This window comes from Hydra viridissima, unplaced genomic scaffold (assembly GCF_058129835.1).
Source record: "Hydra viridissima isolate aposymbiotic clone 2 unplaced genomic scaffold, HvirCarnegie_v1 scaffold_8, whole genome shotgun sequence".
Lineage (NCBI taxonomy): Eukaryota > Metazoa > Cnidaria > Hydrozoa > Anthoathecata > Hydridae > Hydra > Hydra viridissima.
Genome location: NW_028324307.1, coordinates 6832864 through 6835740, shown reverse-complemented (window position 1 = coordinate 6835740; position 2877 = coordinate 6832864). Strand labels below are relative to the sequence as shown.

Sequence of the window (2877 nt, the reverse complement as noted above, 5' to 3'; positions counted from 1 at the left end):
ATAACAAAAAACTATTACATGTTTAATATAACTTGAACTAATTTCATTAAAATTTTAAAGTTTTTTAACTTTTAGCTCTGTTTACATTGCAAAAAAAATTCAATAACAGTTCAGCAGTCGCGCGCTTCAATTGTCCCAAAAATGCGTACTTTGTACGGATTAACTAGTTTATCCCTTTTTTTTTGAAGAGTCATTACAAAAAACTCGTAATATCTCTAAATTCACGCTCTATCTCGAAATGAAGGAAAAACTAGATTCTTGTAACTAATCTCGAAAAATACTCAAAAAAATCTCGAAATTTTCGAGATTTTTTGGTGAATTTTCAAACCCAATCTCGTTAGTTCTGGTATTTTCTCGTATCATCTCGAAAAAAAAACCTCGATTGAAAATTCCCGAAACGTCTCGAGACACCTGAGCTAAGTAATTTTATATTAACAGTTCTAAGTCTACGTTTTGATTGCAAGTTTGACATTCTGGCTATGGTCGGAAACATCACTTTTCTTGGCCAAAAGTCAAAATGTTTACACTCACGAAATAGTTTTTGTTTTTTAAATCTAGTAAACAACACTCTAAAACAACCAAAAATTAATTTTGTTGTAATATGCAATTAACCGTTATTCGGTGAGTAATCGAAGTTGAATTTGTTTTCTTCATTTGTAAACAGAATTGCGTTTTGTGTTTTATAGTGCTTACTTCAATTGCTTGTTAAAGCTGAAAACAAAGCGTAATGGTAAGTTTATTAATTTTGTAAAATATAATACTCAAAAATTGAATACTCTAAAAAATAAAATAACTTTTTCCAAAAGTCTTTAACATTTTGGAATTTATTTTATTTTTTAAGTTTGAGTAAGCTTAACACATTTTGTTTAGGAGTGTTAAGCATAAGATTAAAAACCAAAATTACTTTGAAGTGTTTAGTTTTTGAAAATTTTTATCTCGATTTGGGGTTTTTTGCGGTTTTTGAATAAATTCCTTTTTTTTCAGTCGTCATTTGTTTACAGAAAGGAAAAAATAAGGACGCACTAATAAATTATTTTATACAAAAATGTGGAGCCGATGAAATTTCAGATGAATGCTATAAATATTTAACAGAAAAAGCTCGCATGCTTAACAATAACTTGTCTGCAAAGTGGGAAAAGTGTCATAGAAGATTAGATGATTTTCAAATTAAATATTCTGGCTGGCTTTGTTCAGAAACTGTAATAAACAGGCAAATAAATTTAGAAATCGCTTCCACAGAGACTCAATTCACAGTAGAACTGAGCCCAGATGAAAAAATTGTATCACTAACTGGACGCCCGCAACTTCAGAACTCTGAGAAATGTGAACGAAGTAAGAGGAGACAAGCAGCAAACCTCTCGATGTCAGAACACAACGAAACAAATCTGTTAGTTCAAGCAGCATCAATTTCGGCTCGAAAACAAGGACAAGTAGATTTGGCAGTTGTTTTAAAAGAAAGCATCGAAAGTCCATCAAGACCATCCAAGATTAGGAAGCTATATGTCGATGATGTAAAAGCACCTATTGTAATGTCTGATGAGGAAGCGTTTGCATTTCTTCTCGAAAACAATTTTTCGAAGAGCCAATACTGTTCCATCCAGACTGAAAGCAAGCACCGTAACGCTAATATTTATCCACCCTATGATAATATATTAGCAATAACATGTAAGTGCAGACCCGATGGTGTACTTGTAGACGACAAATGTACAAAGGTTTCTTTACAAATGCTTTTAACGCATACGGCTAAAAAAATTATAGAGATGCAAAAGGAAGTATTTGCGACAATTACTGGTAACTTCATATCAACAGAAATGATATTTAGCTACGGTTTTGACATCAGCTCTGGTCAATCTCAATATAAGCAATCTTTCCTTGATCAAAGTACATCACGAAATGTTGATTCATGTCTTTTGGCCACAACAGTGCTTCCCTTAAGACTCTTGAGTAGCGCGGGAGCCCCGATTTGGAATAATTGTTTTCCGCAGTCCACAAGATTTTGTCGGCCTTTAAAATTAGAGTACACGAGTGAAACGAAGGAAGTGATAACAAGAGAAGCTGCTGACTTAAATAAACAAATTCAAGAGCTTGAAAACTTACGTGTTGAAATCTAAGCTGGTAAGACAATCGAAATAACGTTCGTTTAACTGTTATAGATGGAAAAGTTTTGAATGTTTTAACCGATACAAAATCAAATCAAAAATGTCCTATATGCCATGCGACCCAAACTGACTTTCTAAAAGGCACAGATTATAACAGCGTAAAATTTCATCCTATTGATGGAAATCTAAAGTACGGAATTAGTCCACTGCACTGCTGGATTAGATTTTTTGAGTTCGTACTACATTTAGGATACAAGATTGAAGTAAAAAAATGGCAAATAAGATCGGATGAAGATGCAATTAAGAAAAGAAAAGAGTATATTCAGAATGAGTTTTGGAAAGAACTAAGTCTTCGTGTTGATGTTCCGAATGCAGGTGGTTGTGGTTCCACAATTGACGGCAACACGTCGCGAGCATTTACGGAATATGATAAATTTTCGAAAGTTTTAGGAGTCGACACCGAATTAATATTTCGAATGAGAATAATATTAATATGTTTATCTTGTCAACTTTCCCTAAATTTGGATAAACTTGAAGAGTAATGCTTTCAAACTGGTCAATTATATCAAAGCAAGTACCCCTGATTGCCAATGACTCCCACCGTACATAAATTTATAGTTCACTCAAAGCAAATAATGCAGAATACAGCACTTCCTGTTGGTTACTTCGGAGAGGATGCAGCTGAGTCACGAAACAAAATATATAAAAGCGACAGGCTGCACCATGCACGTAAGACTTGCCGCATTGATAATCTTTTCGATGTATTTCATAGAGCTCT

The 2877-nt window shown here is 33.5% G+C and overlaps 1 protein-coding gene across 1 annotated transcript; it reads left to right on the top strand.

Annotated features, from left to right (window-relative positions):
* The first annotated feature begins 238 nt into the window (after positions 1-238).
* LOC149884785 (uncharacterized) lies at positions 239-2123 on the top strand. Its single transcript, XM_090094567.1, has 2 exons — positions 239-260; positions 985-2123. The coding sequence occupies exons 1-2, from the start codon at positions 239-241 to the stop codon at positions 2109-2111; spliced, it is 1149 nt and encodes a 382-aa protein (XP_089950693.1). The 3' UTR covers positions 2112-2123.
* The last annotated feature ends 754 nt before the right edge of the window (positions 2124-2877 follow it).